This window comes from Myodes glareolus, chromosome 18 (assembly GCF_982192425.1).
Source record: "Myodes glareolus chromosome 18, mMyoGla1.1, whole genome shotgun sequence".
NCBI lineage: Eukaryota > Metazoa > Chordata > Mammalia > Rodentia > Cricetidae > Myodes > Myodes glareolus.
This window is the reverse complement of record NC_142043.1, coordinates 31,092,625-31,116,810: the sequence shown is the minus strand read 5'-3', so window position 1 is coordinate 31,116,810 and position 24,186 is coordinate 31,092,625. Positions and strand designations below refer to the sequence as shown.

The window sequence follows — 24,186 nt, the reverse complement described above, 5'->3', positions numbered from 1 at the left end:
AACAGATATGCACATGGATGCATCCATTCACCAGGAGAATACAGAGGAACCTTCCAGGGGAGCGTGCGTGATTCCCAGAAAAGAGAATCAAAATTGCCAGATAAACACATCGGAAACTTATTCCATCACTTTTGCCTCCACTTGGCTGGATTTTATAGCTGTCATTGCCACCGAGCCTTCACTGTAGACTTCTGTTTTCATAACCATAGCTTTCAGAACAGTTATGCTGTTCCTTTCTGACCTTTTTATACTGGGTCTTTTGTATGAGGACAGAGAGACAGCACCATGTGTTGATTGTTTTACAAGGTACCAGACCTTATAGAATCTCATCAAGATCTAACTGATCATGGAGATGCTGGATTTTGAGCTAGTTCCAGTAATTAGATGATGTGGGATTCCCCTCTGTATGCTATGAATATATCTTATTACCTTTGGTTAATAAAGAAGCTACATTGGCCTATGACAGGGCAGAGTATACCCAGGTGGGAAATCCAAATTGAGATATATAGGGAGAGTAGGCAGAGTCAAAGAAACTCCATGTAGCTCCTGAAGGAGAAAGACACCTGAGCCTTATTGGTAGGCCACAGTTTCACGGTGATGTATAGATTAATAGAAATAGTTTAATTGAAGCTATAAAAGCTAGGTAGAAATATGCCTAAGCTATTGGCCACACAGTGTTGTAATTAGTACAGTTTCTGTGTCATTATTAGGGTCTGGGTGGCCGGGAAATGCATGAGCAGTCTCTGTTTACAATTAAATTTGTGATATTCTACATTGTGGAGAAGGTAGATATTTCTTTTACAAAAAAAAAAAAAGGAAGGTCACATTTGATGATGAGATGATCTAATAATATAATACTTCTTGTCATCTCCTCTAAAATGGTCAGTCCTTTCCTTCCTAAGAAACTGAGTGACTCAATATTTTGTAGTGCCTTATATGACTGTGGCCGCACGCAGAGTGATACTATAAATTCATTGCACTTTTCGTGAAAGTAAATTCCCTTTCCTTTACCTCCACTGAATTTTCATGGTATGGTTAGAAATCTCACTGACTAATTCCACTTTGGACGACTCATGTTAGTGACAGTCTCACCAGCCAGAGTCTTTGAGTGGAGAGGTAGAATGGAGTGCACCCGTCATTCCCTGTCAATTAGGAAACCGGCAAGCGCTCTCTGTGCCACCCACTCAACTGTGGGACATCTTTGATATGGAATTTTAAACCATAACAAACATAATAAAGTCGACAATAAAAGAAATCCCATGATGGTTAACAAGCATTTAACAAATATTTGTTGAGTGGATGAAAAAAATGATAGAAAAAAAGGAAGTTAAGGATGAGAGCATTGTATTTCAGAATTCGGAATATAGGAGCATTTTTTTTTCTGAAAGAGACTAGATATAGGAAGGACATTTGTTTGTGTTGAGAACAATGGAACAGAAATACACACACACAAAAAATTCACTCTTGTCATTTTTGATGTAAATGATTCTAGTTAAAATTTGTAACAAATTATTTGTTATTCTGATAAAGTTCTTGTCATTTAAAGTCCAATCATTCTTCGTTTATTTTCAAATATTTACTGATATTGTGGGTTTAAGTGGAAAGGTCACTAATTATATATTGTTTGATTAAATGATGAGAAAATTCAGATTTTGTGTATTTGCCCTCTCTGAGAAAAATTTTATCTAATGTGGCCACAACAGTAGTTAAGCTCTCGGTCACCAATAACAACATCATTTTAATTAGGACTTCTAAAATAATAGCTGTGTTGATACACCTTACTCTCTATATTTTATAAAATATGAGATACAAGTTAATCAATTGACAATTGAGTAACAAGGCAGTGTTAATGCTGAAGTCATTGGTCCTTTTTGACCTCAACATGACTAAATAACAGGATACCGGAAAGAAACATAATGACACATATAGTAATTTTATAAAATATTAAAATAAAATTATAAACATAACATTATATTATGCTTAAGGTCAATTGAAAATTTTATTTTATTTTTTGTTTTAAATATATATGAAATATGTATATATATATAATATAATATAATATATATATAGAATACAGCATGGTGTTTTGATATTTACAAATAGAATAGTGATTGATATAATTAAGCAAATTAAATTGTTAAGAATAATGAAATAATATGAAAATCATACATAGAGATTTATAAAATTGATGCAACTACACTTATAATTTAGGAAGTTATTCTCACCTGTTTTCCTACATCTACTCTGCAATATTGATTTCTTGTAGTGACAGAAATATGTGAAGCAAAATTATTGGACATAGGTGAATTTTCATCCTAGCACCCAACCTCAAATTACCAATTGAATTTTCTTTTATTTCCATATTCATTTATAGATGCTCAATTCCTTCTGATAAATTCCATCAGCTCTGTGAAAATCCCTGTTTACAAAGCCGTAAAGATTTAGCTCAGGTTAATGAGTACAGCACACAGGTCTTTGTGTCCTTCAGTAGCATTCAAAATGTTAATTGATCCTTACTGGCATGGAGAAAGGGGAGACTGTATCAGATATCTCATCAGCTTTTGTGTGTGTGTGTGTGTGTGTGTGTGTGTGTGTGTGTGTGTGTGTGTGTTAGCCTCCTGGTTCTGATGGTTAGCCCTGAGTGTTCTCTAGTCAGGGAAAGCTTCTGTTATTTCTAGTAATAAAAATAAAATTCTCTAGCACAGCATCAAATTGTGAAAATGTATACCTATTTCAAAACCTATTTGCTAGGAGAATTTAAGCAATGATTCTATGTGTCTATTACTTGTATTTTCCCTCAGAAACCATCAGTATGTGTCCCTCCTCACTCATCTCCCAAAGTATTCTTTCATGTTCATTATCCCCAGCTGTGTAGAGTAATGATATAATGACCATATAGTCATAATAATAGCAAAACAAAAGCCTGGCAGCTACATATAGATAAATACATTTTGTCTATTTTGTAAAATATCATAATAAAAATCAAATGGAAGAGACTGAAAATACTGTGGTGGGAATAACAGTGTAGCAGAAAACCAATTAAGCAAGTATGAAATATTCTTTCTTTATTTTTTTCACTTACTGAATACTAAAATACTAATACTTATAATACTAATACTTCAGAGTTAGTAGGCATTGCCCAGGTCAGAAAGAACAAGGGAACCTTAAGGGAAATATTAGACATAATTCAGACCAGAGAAAGGGAGGCAGTTGCTGCTGCTTCAAAGTATCCAGGGAGATAGTACTTGGAGCAGCCATCATGTTCAACATGGAGCAAGAAATGGGGACAGATCTTTAAGAATTTGTGTTTGTTTGATGGTCAAGAGTCTAGATTTAATTATAGCAGCAAGTAAAGACATCATGTGTGAGAAAGACAGGAATACAGATGACAAGAAACAAATCATTTTGCTGTTTCATTGTGTAGAGAATATGAGACGGGAATCTCCCACTCAATGGTAACTCAACTGTGAGAGACAAAGTGTTCAGTTTCAAGGATGGCAAACGGTCAAACCTTCATTGTCTGACTTACGTGTAGAAAACTAAACATTTTTTAAAATATCATTTTATTATTTTAACTCACTGGTATGAGACAGAATATTTCAATGTAAAAGTTGAGAGATGATCTTTTATGTACATGCCATTTGAGGGCAATCATTTAGTCCCTTTGTACTCCAGGATCCATGCATTTATTGGTAATAATTTATAGCCCTCCAGTATTAAGGATATGACTTGTGATAACCCCATAAGTGTCTACTACATATCAGGTGCTCAACTGCTGGGAATAATGGGTGATTCTCCTACCAATGAACACATAGCCACATAGCTTCACTTTTAATATTCATAAAAGTTGACATGCCAAGGAGGTTTTTATCATGAAATATTCTGAAACATTAAATAGCTATATATGCCTCCCTAAGTTTCACTTGATGGTAATCAGTGTTCATAGGATGAAATATAGGCTGATTATTCATGAGGTAAGTGACATATTTGTTCTGCTCATAGATTAAAGATCAAGATAGATGATCTATATAAGGCATCCAGTGTAGAATTATTATCAGCTTGGCAATGATCTCCTTTGCATAAAATGGGTATTTTCAGAGTGCTGCACATCAAGCAATAGAGAAATGCATTTCTGCAAGTCACTATTTGGGGATGTTATACTATTCAAACATTTTTACAAATAAACTCCTATCATAGGCACTATTTTATCATTTATTCTCAATTTAGTTTATTATCTTTTGCTTGTTTTGACTCTTTATTGCATAACTAAAGGGTGAGAAATTTTATGAGGACATTAATTTTCTGTTAGTTATCATTGTAACAAGGCAATTATTTTCCAGAAACAAGACTATCAACTGACTGATTAATTAGGTTTCATGGCACATGGCACTGTTAAATGAACTGTTACATGCATTTGGTACAAACTCGTAGATGTTACTCAATCCTAGTTTGACTTAAACTGTATACACAGATTTTTGTTTGATTCATAATTTATGTATGTCAATAGGATTTCAGTGCTGTAAACATTAGTATGATATCTACTTAGCTAAATAGGATAGGAACAGTGGTTCAAATGACATTGGCCCCATAATATCATAGGAACTTGGCACAATTAGGAAGTATAGCTTTGTTGGAGTGGGTACGGCCTTGTTGGAGGAAGTGTGTCACTATGGGGGAAGACTTTGAGGTTTCCTATGCTCAGGATACCACACAGTGTCTTGGTTGACTTCCTGTTGTCTGAAAGATGTAGGACTTTCAGCTTCTCCAGTACTATGTATGCCTGCACGCCACCATGTTCCCTGTCATGATGATAAGGGACTGAACCTCTGAAACTATAAGCTAACCACCCCAGTAAAATTTTTTCTATATAAGATTAGTCTTGTTGATGGCATCTCTTCAAAGCAATAAAACCCTAACTAAGACAGTAGGTGACTGTAAGGCTGTAATCACTGTTATGTTGTGGGTAACTGTGATTTATACTCTTTCCGTTCAAATCACAAACATATTCTCTCCTGTGCTACAGAATATTCTCAAACCATTTGTTCCTGTTTCAAGAGCTATTTCCACATACCACAATTTGGAAGTTAAATCCACGTAAACGAGTCTGAAAAGGGAAAGACACATTGATAAAAGTGACTCTGTTCGGACAACATGTGAGGCTATGTTTATCACAGAAACAGCATGTGACAGATATCAGCTAAGCCTTCTGTTTTATGAGTAAAGTATCATGAAACGTGTTTACTGACAAACAGAAGTATGAAGATTTTTACATAAAGGAGAAATCGCACTTCTACTCGCAGGTCTTCTGCTGTGGCATGATTGAATTGACTGTGGTTGTGTATTTTCACACCTTACTTTTTCTAGACTGAGTGACAATTCCTTATCATAGAGCATGGTTCTCTAAGAACGTTTTCATCCCTCTCCTAGGATCCAGGCCAATATCAGCTTCTCTCCAGTGATTCTTCACATGCTGGACACTGGACTCTCCTGCCACGCTTGTTTTCAGGAAGTTTCTCTCACATTTCCATGCAGAGTGCCTCTCATTGCATCAGCGCTCTTTAATTTTTAAAGCTTTATCTCTTTCTCTATGACCATAACTCCCTGATATCTAATATGTATAACTCTATACTATAATAAAGATTCAAGTTCCAAGCCAGTTGTCCTTAGCTGATGTATAGACATTTTCTATTTTATTTGCAGTGTTACTGATGCAGGAGTCCAGGGTGATACTTCAATAAACAATGCAAACACAGCAAAACCCTCAGAAAGAAAACTATACTAACCCAGTAGATAAGTCTGAGCTACATGTTTGTTTCTAGACATCTGGCACAGGGCAAAGCTTCTGTATTGTGCCTTTATTAGCATTGTTAGAGATTTTGACCACTGGAAATGCTGACGTGTTCCCTGCCCAGCCCCTCAGCCTCTCATTTGTTTCCTTCTCACATCTCCTGCAATTGAATTCCATTGAGTACTGGATAACAGAATTACACAGCTAATTACTTGGATTTATTCTGGAAATGTTAAAATTTGGAAGCTCTGGTAATTCTCATGTTTTTAAGTATTAGATCCCCAGACTCTGAAACCAACTTCTTCTTCACAAGTTCTGGGTCAGAAATAAGCAGGCAGTCCAATTTCAGGCCAAAGCAACAAGAAGCTATTTATGTCTATATGATTCACTTAACATCATGAATACATATATCTTAGAATTATATAAATGTTATTTTGTGTTTATATTTTGGCAGGGATAATATTTGCACATTTATTCATTATTTTCTAGCACACATCATGTGATTAGCAATTACAGTCACAGGGAGGCATAATAAGTGTTTTGCAATACATTCTTTGAGAATGTTTTCTCTAGAGTCCATGATCTTACCGTTCAAAAATGGTTGACTAGGTTTATGGTACTGGACATGAATCCCCTCCCACAGAATGGGCCTTAGGTCCAATTAAATATCTGTTAGTTACTCCTAAGATGCACCTGTCACTATTGTACTCTTGGACATAGTGTGCCGTGCTGTTCATTGCTGTTCACAGGCTTTATTGCTAGATCGAACTATTGCTTTATGTTTCTCCCTTGACTGCTTTCCTAGCACCTCTGATACTACGAGAGTTCGTCCTTAGGGAGGAGCCTTCTGGTTCAGTAGCAGCTCAGTGCCATCATGTACCTGAAGTGTGTGATAAATTCAGCAATATGGTTTTACCTTCATGTTCTTAGGCAACTAAAAACACAGGCAATGGCCTATGCTGTTTTAGGAACCTCCCCTGTATAATAATGTTAACGGAGATTTCCTGTGACTGGCCTTGGGAATTTTAAGTAGATAGTCTGAGGTTGTTTGGTGAGGCAACTGTTAATCCAAGTTGCATAAATTCATTTAATATATACTAAATATATATTGAATATATAATAAATATATTTTAAATTATGCATATAAAATATATTGCCGTAATATACATATAATTTGTGGGAGCCCATGTGTGACTCAGTTTCCATCTGGAGTCAATTTGAATTAAAGAAGTCATTTGAGTTCAAGCTTGCCTGCTCCACTTTTTTTTTGTATAACCTTGAGGGCTGTGAGAAACTTCTGATTTAGTCTGTGAGAGAGGAACATTCTATCTAGTAGACAGTGTACTGCTGATGACAAACCCCAGGAACACCAGATAGACAGTAAGACTGCTTCTGAGAAGCAAGCACTTGTTGGAGAGGAGGCTGCTCACTCAAGAAAAGGAATTGTCTTGTGGTTAGATACTGACTGACCGTCTGTGCTGTGCTTTGTTCTGCTTTTTTATATAAGCAAGTTCTGAAATAAACTCTGGGCTGTTTGACTGCTTCAGCATGACCAAACAGACCTCCTGATTCTATCCTGTCTTCTGTTTCTTCTGATTTTTCTTTTTGGCCTCGAGGATCTCCTATCCAGGAACCCTAGCTGACCTTGTAGGAGCAGGCTCCTACAATAATTATCAGCAGTTTTTCCCCATCAATTTTCCTATTTTCCTTTCATATTTTATGTCCCGCTGGCCTCCCCCCACTACCCGAAGCTCATTATCTTGCTCCACTGACAGTCTTTTTCTATTTTCCTGACTTCTGTGGTTTCTCCAGGATATAACTCATATCTAAAGATGTGGAGCTATGATCAACAGATAAGAAATGGCATGCAGTATTTATCTCCCTGGTTCAGGGTTACTGTACTCAGCATCATATTTTCTGGTTCTGCCTACTTACTAGGAAGTGCTCATAATTTCCTTTTTCTTTATAAATGAACAGAATTACATTATGTATACATTCCATACTTTTCCTATTCACTCATCAGCTGAAGAATATTCATGTTGTTTCCATTTATTAGATATTGTGAATATACTGACAATGAACAAGCTGAACCAAGCATCTGTAGATTAGTATGTTGAATCCTTTGGGCATATGTTAAAGAGAAATATAGCTGGGTCATATGGCAGATTTATTTTTATGAATTAAAAATCATAACAACAAGAGAATGCATTAAGCTTTAATACTGTGTTGGTTTAGTGCAAACACACTTTCAAATTTAATTTTCTTCATATATTTTTTGAGAATTTTATAAAGCATACACAATGCATTTTGATTACATCTACTACCCAGTTCCTTTCTCTAACTTCTCCCTCACTTTTCCTCTTCAGCATTCCTCCTCCTTGACTTCATGCCCGCTTCATTATAACTTACTGGGTCCAATTAGTGCCCCCATTATATGCATAGGTGTAGGGCCATCCCCTGAAGGATGCACAACCTATCCTAGCCATGAATAACCGAGTCTTCCTCCTCCAGCAACCATTGTTTGTCAAATAACTCTCTAGGGGTTGAGTCTATGATTCCATCACCCCATTCATGCTAAAATATCAATTGTCTCACCTGGTGCGGGTGTAGCGCAGGCAGCCACAGCTACTGTGAGTTGATGGGTACAAACGCTGTCCGGTGCAGAAGACACTGTTTGTGGTAGCCCTCCATGACCGCTGCCTCTTACAATCCTGTTAATCTTATTTTACCCCCACAACAAAGATCAACTCTGGACTGGAGCTTTTAGATTTCATGAGTATACCAAACTCTACCACATGCTATTTTATTCCTTGATAATGTGTCCAGCCTTCATTTTCTTTGTGTCATTTCAAGAAATGCCATTTCAAACCTCAGTACTTTATAATTGGATACTCCTGATGGAATTGTGGTTCGGGAGAGAATTACACTTTAATTTCTTGGTCCTTGCACCAGATGATGCCCCCTCCGGGCTTAGTTGTACCACATCAGTAAAATCCCAGCTGAGCATCAGTTCCTGAAGCCTCCTGCACTGCCTCTCAACCCTCCACTTGAGGGCTCCTCACATTCCCTCACATTAGGCTTCTAGCACACCATTCTTTGTCTTCTCTCAGATCTGGCACACATATTGCCCTGATCCTCCAAATATCTTTTGCAGACCATGTACTACTGCTTCACGTGGCCACCCTGAATGAATCTGCAACACCAGTTTCTTGGAATAGTATCCGTACATTGATTTCTTATATTTTTGATTGTGAGCCTCGCCTTTAATGGCTGAGCCATCTCTCCAGCCCAAGTACATTGATTTCTTTATAATCACGTTTTGTGTACAGCAGAACTGAGAAAATAGGCAAAATGATTGACAAAAACATTATGTTTAATTCACAAAGTATTTAATGATTTTCAAGATATTGCTAGCATCTAAAAATCTATATTGATATTAAAAACTGATGCACCAGGCTGTGTTTCCCAAGCCTGGCTACAATAGTGTTTTCCATTCTTGAGTTATGCCAGTCATGAATCCAACAATGATGTCTAATACCTATTCTGGCTTGGCTTGTAGGTCTCATATAACTAAGGGAATGAGGATACATCAGAAAAGGCAGTGTATATTCTGCTTGTGGTTTGGGACGCCCATCTGGCACTGTGAGCTGCCGTACAATGAGGAAACCTGACTGACACAAAAGGCGTCTATGAGGACTCTACACAATTGTTCCATTTTTGGTGTCGACTTACAGGATCATTTCATCAGAGGCAGTTTCCAGATAACTCCAGTGTCCTGTCACTAAGATTCAGCCTTTGCGTCCTTCCAGGTGAGGATCCAGACACAGTTGGACTAAACCAAGTCATAACATGAACATTGATGAAATTCATATATATATATATATATATATATATATATATATATATATATATATATATATATATATATATGTTCCCACTAATCTTTCAGGTGGTTTGTTACATAGAGATAGTAGTTAGAAGTCTAGATTTCAGCTTTTGTTCAGAAACCCCTGTGTCATCATAAGGACCACAAAGGTTTATCATCCTATATTTGAACAAAGAGTGGTTTTAGCTGAATCATAGTGTTTGCCTTTTGTGAGTTTGTTTTTTGAGACAGGGTTTCTCTGTGTAATAACCCTAGCCATCTTAGGACTTGCTTTGTAGACCTGGTTGGCCGAGAACTCACAGAGATCGGCCTGCTTCTGCCTCCTGAGTTAGTGATGGGTTTAAAGGTTTTTGACACCACAGCCTGGCTGCCACATTTTGTTTTATATTTTGATAATCATTTATTTAACAACATCCCTGACTCCTTCCACAATGTGTTCAACTACACATTAAATATGTCTCATTTATTTATTTATTATTTGTTTGCTTGTCTATCTAACTATCTACATACCTACCTGTCATCTATCTATCTATCTATCTATCTATCTATCTATCTATCTATCTATCTATCTATCATCTATCTATCTGTCTATTTTTGGTGATGCCAAGCTTCTCTACCTATCACTGAAACAAGAATTTCCCCCAGCCTGGCCTTCATGATGAGCCCTTTGCAACACATTGGGTTTCTGACAGCTTAAAATGATTAATTCCTGGAGCTCTGATTGTGTGTGGCTTACCTTTGTTTCTCAGGTTTCCTGCTGAGTTGTTCTCCAGCTCTACATTAACCTAGGGAGGAGAGATCTTTTCATCTCTGTAGAAAGGTGACCAGGTTTCAATAACTAACTGGGGCCCTTGGGTTCCTGTGGAAGATGACCATTCATGCAACTAAGGACAATGTGGTTTTTAACTGGTCTTGTTAAAGTATCGTGGGAAGTTTATTTTTGCAAGATGTCTAGTTATCATGGAAATTCAGTTCAAACTAATAAAAAATAAGTTGTTAAACAGTGGATAATTTGAGAAAATTCATTGTTTCTCTTATATTTAGGCTGTCTCTCTAAGGTCTTTATCTGAAATCAATGGCAACGAGGGCATCAAGACACCAAGTTTCATTCAGTAGAGATTAAATTCGAACGATGTGAAATCTACTTTTTATTCATGCAGAGATTTGTAGATAGCATGAACACACAGCAAACTTGTGCAATAGCTGTGGGAAAATATCTCAAATCCAATAATCCTGTAGATTCAATAATATCATGGACTTCAGTGTTGAGACAAGAGAATCAAGTTACAGAATGAAGGCGAACAGTTTTATGAATGGTGATTCCAAAGAGCAACACAAGCTGTCTGCCTAATATCAGAGCATTTATTAAGCTACTGTACAGTTTTCACTTGCATATTTTTATCAGAAGGCTTTCTGTAAACTTAGCATCAAATAAAAATCTCACCTTAAACTCACAGCCTGAAAAAAATAATTAATTTGATTTTTTTCTCATGTTTAGAAGAATTCTTCACTCAGCCTTTTTTCTTTTCTTTTGTTTTCTTTTTCTTTCTTTTTTTTAAAGACTGAAAGTAATGCCTTACATTCTTAGTACACTGCATGTGTGTTCTCTCTGTCTCTCTGTCCTGTCCTATTGTGTCCTGTTCTGTTTTGTTTAGGTGTGTATTGGAAATCTGTTGAATTTATGATCCAGGCCAAAGTTCCAAGCAGTATTTATTAGTCTTTCTTTTTAAGGCTGTAGACTTAAGAGACATGAGTTTGAATTTATTTTTGGAATTAACTAGAATTAGAAACTGGTGCCTTGCTCACATAATGACGCAAGGAGATAAAGCCCCTCAACACAGCAGAGCAATTTCGCACTGAACTGTTATTGCCCGGTGATGCTCTGACGGCAAGCAAACTTTGAGGAAGAAAATGAGGGTTCCTACCGTTAAGGATATGACTAGCAAGGAGACAAGAACTTTAAAAAGGTACATTTCCTAGCCAATATGCATTTCATATATTCACTGTACTTTTGTAAGAACAAGTAAATATTTTCACAAATAAAAAAAAAATCATTTCAAACCTCAATGCGGGACTGTTTCCATAGCAATTTCCGCCAGTGTTACAGTCTTCAGGCAGCTGCCATGGATCATTACAATTACTAGTTATTGAGGTATATTACAAATGATTGGATATTGTGAGAGGTCTCTTCGACTGGTCTTAATGTTCTCATCTTTTTTATCTTCTTTTCTATTGGAAGGATGACTAATGACCACTCTGTCTCTTGGATCATTTATACTCTCTGCTTCCTAAAAGATCAAGACAGTGGGATCCATGGGGGAGACTGTGGGGAAGGCAGAGGTGTTGCCATTACCTACAAGTTCTTTATTCTTCTGCCTGACTCTGAAGTAAACGGGTCAGCTCATGTCTAGTGGCTTCTCCTACAGGGCTGTCTGTCTCACAATAATTTCCATTTTGGGTTGCAGAACAACTCAGCCACAGGAATACGGACCTCTCACAGGACCGGACTCTTCCTTGTGGTACTCTGCCAGGGAAAATAGTCCCCTAACTACACTTCCCTAAAATTACCTCGAGTGCCTCATCCATCTTGCACCCCACACACTGTATACGCCTAACCATTATAGATATTCACACAGATGGATTCTTTTGCACTAAGAAATTATAAAATCTTAGCATTTCACATCCATGTAAAATTGTTGCTATTAGAATCAAATTTTCAGACCTGACCTTTTAATTTTTATTCGTGGCAATACCATTCATATCTAAATAAATAAGTTACTTTCCTCATCTATGATTTGTTTTGATATAGATATTTTCAGTTGCAAAATGTTAACAAAAATTTCATGAAATTGTGTGATGTTAGAAAGGTATCTCTGAAAATGCTAATGCCTCCAGGGCGAGTTAAAAAATGTGATAAATGGCATACAAAATTCTTTGGCCCAGTTAAAGGTGTTACCACAGAGTGTGACTGGTTTTAAGCCAAAGACTCTAGAAAGTGAGTCACCCTGGAAACTGCAGTTGTACTTCTGCAATTTGGAGGTGGCATAATAACTCTGTGTTCTATTCTTTGCTTTCTCTCTTATTCTGAGATCACGGGGAAAATCCGGTTGGAGATTCTTTATAACATTACATTCCTCAGCTGTCATTAACATCATTCAATTAAGCTGTCTCCTGAGCAGTCTACAGAATTTTTCCTAATTCATTTGAAAAATTTCAGAAGTCATGGTGCCTTCCAAAGCAATGAGAGATTAATTAAGCTGTTCCATCTTTTGAACTCTGGGCGAACTTTCACAGTTGTTACCTTGTGAACTCCCCTGGAACCTCTGCAAGGATGATACAATGATTCCGGGGAGGAATCACATGACTTCTGCCTTCTAATTTCTATGACTCTGTATTCACCTACCGACTAATCATCCAGATGGATTCCACATTTCCTGTTTTGATGTCAGAAACCAATATCAGTACTTCTTCTGACTTTCCCTTTAATAAAACAAATATCCTTTGTATTGTCTACCAAAATATTCAAGCTGTTCATGAATGTTGCAGTCATATGTTCCTATATTTTTTCACTTTATTTCTTTTTCTCCTTTAATTCGAGTCTTACATTATTTTTTCTAATTCTACTCTGTCATTGTTTTTTTGGTTATGGCAGTGCCTAAAATGTATTCAATAGTGAAAGCAAAAAATTTATTGTGAAGCTCCACAGCTTCTCTGTCAGGAAGGTCACTGAGTTTCAGTCTCTGGATATGGTTAATTTCATATATAATGTCTTTTATTTGTAGTATTTTTCTTTTATATAATAAAGTTTAAAAAAATGAGAAAGTTTTGCTTTAATAGTTTAATAAGGGAGTCATCTTAGAAAAAAATCAGAATTTGAGAAAATGAACTTCATTTCATATGTAATTCCTAGCACTTTTTCACTCTCTAAGTATATAAATACATACAGAGTTGCAAATTACTCCTTACACAAATCATTAGCAGCAAATATTATATTATCATTAAAAAATTAAGTATTGTCCCTCCAGTTCCTATACTACTACGTATACATTATTTATTATTATTATCACTTATTTAACTAGTCCTTTGTGCAGCTGGGATGGATACCAGGGCTTTATACATACTACAGGGTCACTTATTCACTGAGCTCTACCCCCAGCTGAATTGTTAATCATACCTTCTTCCTATGTCGATACACTAATAATATATCATAAGGCTAAACATTTCATTCATTTGTCAACAAATTTTCCAGTGTTCATGTGCTTATCTGTAATAAATACTGACATCATCCTAAAATCTCTATTCAATTTTATAAAATAATAGTTCTTTCATAATATATTAATTTAAATTCATTTATTGAAAATATCTTGAAAGTTTCCAAGTCTCATCTCTCTCTGTCTCTCTGTCTCTATCTCCTCATTTTTCATCCCTTGTCTTTATCTCTCTCTTGACATGGTCTCTTTATGGTGCCCTGATTGGCCTGGAACTCATTATGTAGGCCAGGGTGAATTTGAATTATGTATTACTTCTAGTGAAAGATTCTGTATTAGCAGTGATTAAATGATAATGAACAAAACAAAAAATATGATTATTACAAATTACACGATGAGAATTATTGTTATTTATTTTAGGAAGCCTATATTCCTTATTTTAATTAGTAAAAGTACTTACATAGACATAAACAATTCCATATTAAGAGAGTGCTTTAAGAAAAAAAAAAAAGCCCAATGCTGGGTTTTGGTTACCATCCCTCAAATTGTTGTTTGGGAGTATATTGGAGAGCCCGCCCCCACCATTCAGGCTTTTTTAGGGGTCATTTTTTTTTTTTTGGTTGTCCATCATAATTTGATGGTAGAACTCTGTTCTTGAAGATACCATACATTTTGGCCATAAGACATGGAGAAACAGAGGTAGTAACCAGGGACCTTCTTCCTTGTTCTCTAGTTTTCATAGCTCTGGGAGGTGGTTGCTATTTAGGCTGCTTTTGGAGGAAAGTTATTAATAGCCTGACCCAGCTGTGAACACTGTGAGCTACAATAATGACCAACATGAAGACAATAGTGACATGCATGTTAAGGGAGATAACAACCACTTCCTGATTAGAGGGAAGGCTGGCTGCAGGGCAGAAACCACATGATTAGTACTACTGCCAACCTGGTCAAGAACCCATGGTTGGGAAACTCATAGACACTAAGAATGACAGCTACTCTCTTTGCTTATAGGTTGACGATACTCCAGTGAATCGCCTCACACCCTACACCCAGAAGTATAAGGAAAACACAAACTGGAAATACTGAAGTATAAAAATAAAAATAAAAACTGACACGAATTTGGGAAGGAATTGGGAGTAAGGGTAGATTTAGAATGAGTTAGAGGGATGGTTAGGAGGTGAACATTATCAAAAATGCATCATATATGATTATGGAAGTTTATAATAGCATTGCATTAAAACGTGGAAAAAACTCAAAATATCATATTACTAAAGGAAACATACAAAAAACCCGCAACCTTCATCAAAATATTCATGATATCTTTGCTAGCTAGTTTTATGCCATCTTGACACAAGCTAAAATCATTTGGGAAGAAGGAACCTCAACTGAGGAAATGCTCCCACCAGACTGACATATGGGCAAGCCCATCGTGCATTTTCTTAATTATTGATTGATGGTGTGCCCGGTCCATTGTGGGTGGTTCCACCCTGGGGAGTTGGTCCTGCAGTAAGTAAGAAAGCAGGCTAAGCAAACTTTGAAGAAAAAGCTAGTATACAGTGTTCTTCTAAGGTCTCTACATCAGTTCCTGCCCTGACTTCCCAGGGTTATGGACTGAACCCTCTCATGCCCAAGTTGCTTTCGGTCATGTTGTTTCACAACAATAATAGAAATGCTAACTAAGACTACACTCTTCATAGTACGAGAAAAAAATTCCAAAAATTATTTGAGAACACAATGAATACTAAAGTAATCTTATTTTTAAAGATCCATGCTGAAATCTTCATAAAGAATGAGAAGATCTTAGCATGCAAACAATCAAGTAGACCAATGGAACAGAAGGACAGAGTACCAATAAATATAGCAGCAGATCTTTAACCCACCCAGTCACAGCAAGGGTACTGAAAATATATTGTATAATAAATTGGGGCAAAGGACATCATCTGTTGCAAATGGCATGGAAAAACTAGAGAAAACGTGTAGAAAAACGAAACTAAATCTCTATTTCTTAACTTGTCTAAACTCAAACTTGTCAACTCAAAATGTGTTAAAAATGTTACTTAAGACTTGAAATTCACACTCCCAGAGGAAAGCAGAGAAATTCATTTTATGATCCCAGCACAGGCAATGAGTTTTTGGGTAGAACTACAAAATCAGTAGAAAAAAAAAATCAAGAATTGGTAAACAGGATTCTGTTAAATAAAAACAGTTTTTTCCTTTATCACATAGGGAAATAGTCCTAAGAATGCAAGAAAAAATCCAATAACAGGAAGGAATATATTTGCCAGCTATTATCTGACAGATAATCGATATCCATATGTGATGTAGAGGTCAAAATATAAACAACCCAAAAAATGTATAAATGATTTTAATAAACACTTCTCAAAAAGAGAGAAAACACAAAGGCCCAATAAATATAAGAAAAAATATGTCATAGTCTTAGCCACCAAAGAAATGCCAATCAGTATTACACTGGAAGCTCATTTCACAACAGTGAAAATGAAAACTAACCAAGAAAAAGGAAAATTAAAACATTCTGACAAGGTTGTACAAAGGGCAAACATACACTGCATTGTTGTAAGAAGTTAACATAATACTAAAAATGGCATAGTGAATCATCATTCTGTAAACGCTAAACCTCCATATTTTTAAGCCACAGCACACATGGATACACTTGCAAAGGAAATGAAATCAGCATAGGAAAGAGATTCCTGACAGCTTCTTTCCACTGTGGCTTTATGTACAATAGTTAAGTGATGGATTCTACTTTGCTGGAGGTCAAGAGAAGAATGGGTGTGCTGGGTAGTTCTATGTGAACTTGACACTAGCTAAAGTCATCCATAAAGAGGACATCTTAAGTAGGAAAATGTCTCCCTAAGATGAGGCTGTAGGTCATTTTCTTAATTGGTGATTGATGGGGGAGGGATCAATCAATTGTGGGTGGGGCCACACCTGGACAGGTGGTCCTGGATTTTGTCACAAAGAAGGTTGAGCAAGCAATGGGGAGTTAGCCAGTAAACAACACTCTTGCCCCACTCTATGGCTGTGGAATCAGCTCTTACCTCCAAATTCTAGCCCTCCCCAACTTGCTTTGCTCACAGTGTTTCTTCATATCAATAGTAACCCTAAGTAGGACAATGGGTAAAGTAAATGCTATATATGTATACATACACATCGTAGTCTTATTTACTACAAAGAAGCATGAAATACTGACACATGCATAAAAATGAATGGAAATGGAGATTTTCATCTTAAGTGGAAATAAGCCAGGTTCATAAACAAATATTGCTTCATTTCCGATAAATGTAAAAACTGAGTAAGTCAGTACTGCAGGGTGACCTTCACTCATAAGTGGATTCTAGACATAATTAAAGGTCTTTGAGCCTATTATTCGTGGTCCTAGAGAAGCTAAATAAGAAGGTGAACCTGATGAAAATCATGTAGTTATCCTCCTGGAGATTGGAAATAGACAAGAGTCCCAGGTAACCTCGGGTGCATGGCGGAGGTGGGAAGGTTGTTGGAAGGGGAGAGGGTTAGAGAGAAGGGAGTAGGGGAGGAATAGGGAAAGCTCGGTGGACTGGGATGGGGGGAGGGAGGAAGGATGGATATGGGATCAGGGAAGAATATATCTCAACTAAGGAAGTCATTTTAGGGTTTACAAGAGACTTGATTATAAATGGGATCCCAGGTCCAAGGAGAGATCCCCGATTGTTCTCTGGACAGAGGAGAGGGTGCCTGAACCGCCTTGGCCCATAACCATACTAATGAATATTTTGCTTATCACCATAGAACCTTCATCTGGCGATGGATGGAGATAGAGACAGAGACCCACATTGGAACACTGGACTTAACTCCCTAGGTCCAAACGAGAAGCAGAAGGAAAGAGAACGTGAGCAAAGAAGACAAGACCAGAGGGAACCTTCATCCGACGATGGATGGCTATACAGACGGAGACCCACATTGGAGCACCGGACTGAGCCCCCCAAGATCCAAATGAGGAGCAGAAGGAGGAAGAACATGAAAAAGGAAATTAGGACCGCGAGGGGTGCGATCACCCACTGATACAAGGGGACTGATCTAATGAGAGTTCACCAAGGCCAGTTGGACTGGGACTGAGCGAGCACGTGATCCAACCAGATTCTCTGAATGTGGCCGGATTCTCTGAATGTGGCTGGTCCTGAGTCTTTCTGAAAAGCCATTAACAATGACACTGGGACTTGTTTCCTCTGCATATACTGGATTTTTTGGGATCCAGTCTGTTTGGATACTCACCTTCCTGGACCTGGAGGGAGGGGGGAAGAACTTGAACTACCCACAGGGCAGGAAACCCTGACTGCTCTTAGGGATGGAGAGGGAGGAGGAGGGGGAGTGGGGGGAGTGGGAGGGTGTTGGGAGGGGGGCGGAAATGGTAACGTTTATAACTTAATAAACTTTGAAAAAAAATGTAAAAACTGAAATCCCAACCAAAAAAGCTTTGAAAGTGGAAGAGAGTCCTTTGGGGTTTGGAAATGCACCAGTAAAGGAGGAGAGAGAAGGGAGGTGGGGGAGGCCAGGAAGTAGAAACCATAAATCGACATGATAAATACATTGATGAGAATGCTACAGTGAATCTTATTAATTCATGCAATAAACACACAATAATATTCATGTAAAAAAGAAAAAATGCTGTTGTATTGCTTCTCTATATGGCATGGTAGAAAGGGTAGAAAGGGCAAGTGTACAGCCGAAACCTATTTGTAGATTCTATGGTATGGGAAGGAAGTAAACCATAATTACAAAGAAACTTTCAGGCAGATGAAATTCTCTACAGATATATTATTTATGGAGCTGGTTACACTGTAGCTGACATGTGTGGGCTTCATACAAGGGTGCCCTAAATGGTTAAGTTTTATTTTTTATAAGCAATATGTCAAAATCTGACTTTCCAGTAGTACAAATTTATCAACATCACTAATTCTAGCCCAGTGTAAAGAGATATTCAACAATTCACAGATATTGATGAAAAAAAGAAAAGGATTTTTTTTTATTCTTGGAAATATTTTTTCTAATTGCCTATTTTCAGCTTTCCAATAAAAACTCCTTGTGATTTACTTAAGAAGTAAAAATTACAAATTAGTTTTTTAAAAAAATAGCCGCATTGAGCAAGAGCCTGCCTTGTTAATGAAATAACAAGTTCATTAAAGTAATGTCTGTAAGCAGTAATGCTTCCTTAAGTATATGCTTGTTTAAAGAGCTCATTGTATGCTAATCACCCTGTCTCAAGTTGCGTGCTATTGTTTCTCTCTTTGCAGTTCAGGAGTTACCATCAGAGTTGCTATTGTTTACCTCTTGTGGTCTAGTAAGTAATTTCATAACTTAGAAAGGTAATGGAGATAAGTCAACTACTTGAAACCTTCACACAACTGTAACTCACATGTGTAATACAACCTGGAGCAGTAATAGCTCCCGGAAAAGTGACAAGCTGGCAAACGCCTTACCTTTGTGTCGGGGTCACGTAGCTGCTATCGTAAGCCTCGTAGGTCTGGTCATCATATTCACCCCCGTAGCCATCATCGTACCCCTGAAATAGACGCCAATACAGTAACTTTTACAAATCGGTCTGCTTTAATAATTTTTGTTTTCTGAAGATTTATGCCTAATAAGCCTGGGTTAATTTCCATGCTTGGTTATATTTGAATACATTTACAATTTCCACATGATGAAAAATACTGCAATTTTTTTCTGTCCTTTTTGGTGACATCTGTGATTTTTTTCCTTAAAAAGAAAGAAGTGAAGTTGGGTGAGTAAGAAGGGGGTGGGTTCTTGGTGTAGTTGGGAGAGGGCAAAGAATATGAACAAAATATATTGTATGAAAAATTTATAAAAAGTAAAATGTATATTGGAAAGGTTTAGCACTTGTCAATTAAACTTCTAATCTATCAAAGACATGGAAATGTCTATTTTAAGAGTCATTTAAAATTTTAATATATAAAATATATAATAAAGACAAGTTAGGAAATTAGATGTAATCCTTTCTTTTTGTAACATTATTTTCAGGAGCTAGAATGCTAGCTCTTTATACAGAGGAATCTATGTTCAGGTGCCAGTGTCTGTGTTGGGAATGACCCCAGTTCTAGGTGGCTCTCCTCTACTGACTTCAGTGGGTACCTGAAGTCATGAGCACATACCTACACACACACAAATACACACACACACACACACACACACAGAGAGAGAGAGAGAGAGAGAGAGAGAGAGAGAGAATTACAAATGAATAAAACTCAAAAAGATTCTGAGCATCTAGAAAAAGGAACCACATAGTGGTATAATCTATTGGTGGCAATCCTACTCAAAGTACTGTTTTCTTGTAACAACCATCATTATTAAGACAAAAACCTCAAGTACAGGATCCTTAAAATGTGATGAAGTTTCGGGGATAAAATAGGTTGTTATTGCAAACAAATAAAAGGAAAGGTAGGAGATTAAAGTGATTAAAGTAATTTTAGTTTGTTGTAAATTTTATTGTTTTTATATCTCATAAAGCAATGATGTGTGCTATGTTTGAGTAAATTACTCTGACAAAATGACTGGAGATTTGTCATCCTAGAGTGTGCTAGCAATCAGAAATTACTTGTTGTAGCTATCAATCACTATGTGACTGAGTCAGTTTTATTTCTTTTTGTGGTCATTGACTTGAGCCCTATCCATTCATCATGACTGCTCCCTACTTTGGCTTCTAGATCTTTGCTGGATAGATTTTTCTCCATGAAACATGCTTCCATCCAATCCAACAAGTCCATACCATTACTTCACTCTAGAGACTTATAAGTCTCTTTTGTCTTGTGCCAGATATTAAAACTAAAAATTGCAAATGTTTTAAAAATTGTTAAAATTTTCACACCTATCTTGATTAAAATTTTGAAACAAGTAATCTGAAGGGTAGTGTTTTATCACTGAAGGAATATTTTTCTAATTTTTGAAAATTTATTTTTTTCTTTCTTCTTTCCAAGCTTCATTGACTTGATATTGCTATTTATACATACCATATTCTGAGTCTAAAGTTCATGTCTTTATTTGTTTCATTCATTTTGATAACATCATATTTTTGTTGGGACATATGAGTTCTTCTTTGAGATTTTTAAAAGGTATTTTAATTTAGCTAATCTTTGTTTTTAAATGAGCTATTCCAAAGTTATCAAAGCAGTATTCATTAATTAAAAATCAGTTATAGTACAATAAATTATTTACATATGAATTACTACTGAAGGTTTTGTGTCAACAAGGTTGTAGGAGTTACTTTTCTGGCTCTTCTCTGATATGTAATTCTTTTACAGCCCTTTTCCTCTATTATTTTGTTGCACTCTGGTTCACTTAGATGGTCTTCTAGGCCTGAAGATGGACAGGTTTTCCTAATTACTGTCTTTGCGTAGCCCCCACTGGCCTCAAACTCTTAGTAATCTCTTCAGCCACATGATCTACTATGCCTGGCTCCTAAGACCTCGTTACCAGAGTTCCCTTATAACAGATTAACCATCATCCTGACTTCACCATTTCGCTGAAAATATTTTTTGTAATTTCTACTGTGAAAAATTCTTGAGAGATTCCTTTTCTTCCTTTCATTTCTTTTATATTCCATCTTCTCCCCAGCCTGGTTTGTTTTAGGGGCAGATTTTGAAAATTGTTATTATGGAAAACAGTAAAATGATAACATGATAAAACCTCACTTATCCTTTACCTATTGATTTGCAAATTGCTGGTACCTTGTCTATTTGTACGATTGTATATTGTATGATATTATATATTGTATATCATATGATATTTTATATATATATATATATACAGTTTTAAACCATTTGCAAATCAATTTTAGAAACAGAGATGGACTATAATTCAAAAATAGTTATAATCTAATATTGGTTTTGCATGGTTTTGTGAGGAAAGACATAGTTTATTGCTTTTAGTAACAAATAGTATTTAGAAAAATTAGCATAAAATTTAAAGGCATGATATTTTATTGCTTTCAAGATTATTTATATAATTTTTGACATAACAATAAAATATTATAGCATATTTATTCTTAGAGTTCTTGAAGTTAATACACTGTTGATGGAAGTCATTGTGGTGCTTTGAATGGGAATGCTCCCTCCATAGGCTCATAGATTTGAAAGCTTCATCAACAGGAAGCAGCATTATTTGAAAGGATTAGCAGGTATGGCCTTGTTGGAGGAAGCCTGTCACTGAGGATGGGCTTTGAGATTTTAAAAGCCCAAGGCAGGTCCAGTATCACTCTCATCTTGCTGCCTGCCGACCTGGTTGTAGAACTCTCAGCTGTTTCTCCAGCACCATATCTGTGCGCATGCTGCCACACTCCATGCCATGATGATAAGAGATTAAACTTCTGAAACTGCAAGCAAACCCCAATTAAATGTTTCATTTATAAGAGTTACCATGGTTATGGTGTGTCTTCACAGCAATTATACACTGACTCCGGCAGTCAATGAAATTTTTGCTTTTGTATACTCACATAAAATTTGAAATAAAACCATAGAAATAAGTTTATGGAAATTAATTTTCCATTAACCTTTGTAAGTTCTGATTTAATGTTTTCTGATTGTTCCACTGCATATTGATGTTGAGCATCTCTTCTTATATATGATAAAGATTCTAGTTTTCTTTCACTTTCTGGATGCTTTCTCAGTTGTTGGTGCTCCTTCTCCTTGTGGTTGTCTTTTATTAGGTTTCAATTATGTGTGTTAATTGTATGTGTTATTGCCATTTAGTGTTTAATGGCTTCACAGATGCCCTAAACACACACTATTCAAACGCAGCCTCTTTGTGTCCACTTTCCCTCACTCTGTGTATCTGATATGAGCATGAGAGCACATTCAGGTGGAAATGTTTGCTTCAATATAGGAGATTACATGCAGCATTTGTTTGGCTGTGCCTGCTTATTTAAGTTAATATCTTCCAATTACACACACTTTACTACAACTGATGGAATCTCATTCTCATGACTAGTGACTGAATAGTAGGACTCCACACATGGAGCTCTAAATATTTAGCATGCTCTGCTTTTTAGACTTCCCCTTCCATTGTTCTGGATAGATCAATAGCTCTCTTAGTCCAGACCCTTATATTCTTGCAGGTTAAGACCTCTTAATCAAGTTTGTATCATAGATTAGAACTGTAATGCATCTTTTGGTCCTGTGTGATTCTTCTTACTTTGACTTTGACTTGAATTTTTCATATCCACCTTTTTCAAATGGATGATTTCACTTTAGGTATACACATGCATTACTCATGGGGGGTGGAGAGAGCTCCCACGGTACAGCTAGTTTAAGCAGCCTCTTCTCAACCCAAGAATCTACTTTTCTCTTTTGTGGACAACAGTTCCCAGGCCAGATGGGGTTTTCAAGAGTTGTCAGAGAGCATCTCGGGACACTCTCCATGGAATCTACCACAGTGGGTCATGAGAGGACTGAGCTGACCTACAACAGGTCTCCAAAGATTTGATTCCTCCACCAAATAAGTACAAAACCGCATGACTGCATTCCTCTTCCCTTCTTATTCGGGATATTTTTATACTTTCTTTTTGAATAAAAGGTAGGGATTGAAAAGAATTCTGGTATTTTTATCTTGCATATTCAATTTATATCCCGTGGAAACAGCTAGCTGAGCTGGGGTCAGGGTAGGTCCCTGTTTTTAAGACGCTGATATCTTGGATTCTTGTTTTTTTCATTTCTCTGTGTTGAAATTCTATTTATTCTTCAAGGTCATATTATGTGATACTGTTTAAGGAAGTGCTTTTTATAGTTACCAAGCATGTAGTGACCTCTGAGTTATTATCACCTGCCATTTGCTGTCACTGATACCCACAGTGTCTACACACGTGCTTTATTCATTTTTTCGGGTTTTATAATTTTGACTCCTTTAAAGAAAAAGGAGGATACATATCCGGGCAGTGATGGTGCATGCCTTTCATCCCAGCACTTGGGAAGCAGGGACAGGTGGGTCTCTGTGAGCTCAAGGCCAGCCTGGTCTACAGAGCCAGTTTCAGGACAGGCACCAAAGCTACAGGCAAACCCTGACTCAAAAAAAAAAAAAAAAGAAAAAAGAAAAAAGTATACCACAGTTCCACAGTTGCTCATTTTTTTTTGAGGCCTGTGGTATTTAATATAGTATATTCCATAGCATAGTCATCTGATAAATCTATATTGAGTTACTGATGCAACACAAAGAATAACCTTTTACAAGCTGGATACAGATTGTCTCAAATCAATCAAACCCAGAGAGGTTTGTAGAATTTTGTAGCATTACCCAACCCCACC

General features: G+C 36.6%; 1 protein-coding gene across 1 annotated transcript in view; it reads right to left on the bottom strand.

The window, feature by feature from the left end:
* Positions 1-24,186, bottom strand: part of Khdrbs2 (KH RNA binding domain containing, signal transduction associated 2) — a 456,644-nt gene that overhangs the window by 16,458 nt on the left and 416,000 nt on the right. Inside the window, exon 7 of the mRNA XM_087898049.1 lies at positions 19,357-19,439. Within this exon, the coding sequence (XP_087754175.1) occupies positions 19,357-19,439 (83 nt within the window). The remainder of the gene's footprint in view (positions 1-19,356; positions 19,440-24,186) is intronic.